Consider the following 1,300-nt stretch of genomic DNA (forward strand, 5'->3'; position numbering starts at 1 on the left):
GTTTTGTAAACCTCACTTGGAATTTCTAGCTCTTTCCTAGAGTTAATTTAGGGAACAGTTGGATCCAATTGTGAGAAACGCAGGCCAGATACTGAGACTGGCTCTTACCAGATGTGAGCTCTTAGACATGTCACATGGCCCCTCCGTGCTTGGGAGTTTACATTCACATCTGTAAATGAAGGAAACGTTGACTCCCAAAGAACATATTTCATGTGCATGTAAAAGTATGACGGCTGATGAGAATTAATTACTTACGAAGTATAATCACCCACATCCACTCTTGGACACAGCCCACTCTGATGCATCCCTTACAGATCTCATTATACAGTAGGAGACATGCAAATAGGGTCCTCCCTCTGCTTATATGAAAACTAACCTAGCCCTGACCCTGCAGCCCTGGGAGAGGAGCTCCAGCCCTCAGATTCCCAGGTGTTTCCATTCAGTGATCAGCACTGAACACAGAGAACTCACCATGGAGTTTGGACTGAGCTGGGTTTTCCTTGTTGCTATTTTAAAAGGTGATTCATGGAGAAATAGAGATGTTGAGTGTGAGTGAATATGAGTGAAACAGTGGATCTGTGTGGCAGTTTCTGACCAGGGTGTATCTCTGTTTGCAGGTGTCCAGTGTGAAGTGCAGCTGGTGGAGTCTGGGGGAGGCATGGTACAGCCTGGGGGGTCCCTGAGACTCTCGTGTGCAGCCTCTGGATTCACCTTTGATGATTATGCCATGGGCTGGGTCCGCCAAGCTCCAGGGAAGGGTCTGGAGTGGGTCTCTGCTATTAGCTGGAATAGTGGTAGCACATACTATGCAGACTCCGTGAAGGGCCGATTCACCATCTCCAGAGACAACGCCAAGAACTCCCTGTATCTGCAAATGGACAGGCTGAGAGCTGAGGACATGGCCTTGTATTACTGTGCAAAAGATACACAGTGAGGGGAAGTCAGTGAGAGCCCAGACAAAAACGTCCCTGCAGGAAGACAGGAGGGGCCTGGGCTGCAGAGGGCACTCAAGACCAATGAGCACAGGGTTCGTTCTGGGGCAAGTTACTCAGGAAGGTTAAGGGCTGGTTTCCTTTCAGAGTCTTAGCAATTTCTCCATCTAACAGTTTCCCCAGGAACCCTGTCTAGATCTGTGATCTGGATCTACCGAGACTGCCTGTGTCACCTTCCTCATCTGGGACTTTGGGGGAGCTGATCGTGGACACTCCACTGTGTAGGATTTCTTGGTGACAGCAATTGTGTCTTCTGTCTAGGCATGTCTAGGGCAGCAGGCCTGAATTGGTCAAACCCTGCACGTTCC

At 49.2% G+C, this 1,300-nt stretch overlaps 1 gene segment (V, D, J or C); it reads left to right on the plus strand.

Annotated features, from left to right (window-relative positions):
- Nucleotides 1–398: 398 nt before the first annotated feature.
- Nucleotides 399–947, plus strand: LOC112616884. The segment is given in 2 exon segments: nucleotides 399–518; nucleotides 618–947. Coding segments are annotated over 2 exon segments (363 nt in total).
- Nucleotides 948–1,300: the final 353 nt, after the last annotated feature.

The sequence above is a fragment of the Theropithecus gelada genome, unplaced genomic scaffold (assembly GCF_003255815.1).
Source record: "Theropithecus gelada isolate Dixy unplaced genomic scaffold, Tgel_1.0 HiC_scaffold_12300, whole genome shotgun sequence".
Taxonomy (NCBI): Eukaryota; Metazoa; Chordata; class Mammalia; order Primates; family Cercopithecidae; genus Theropithecus; species Theropithecus gelada.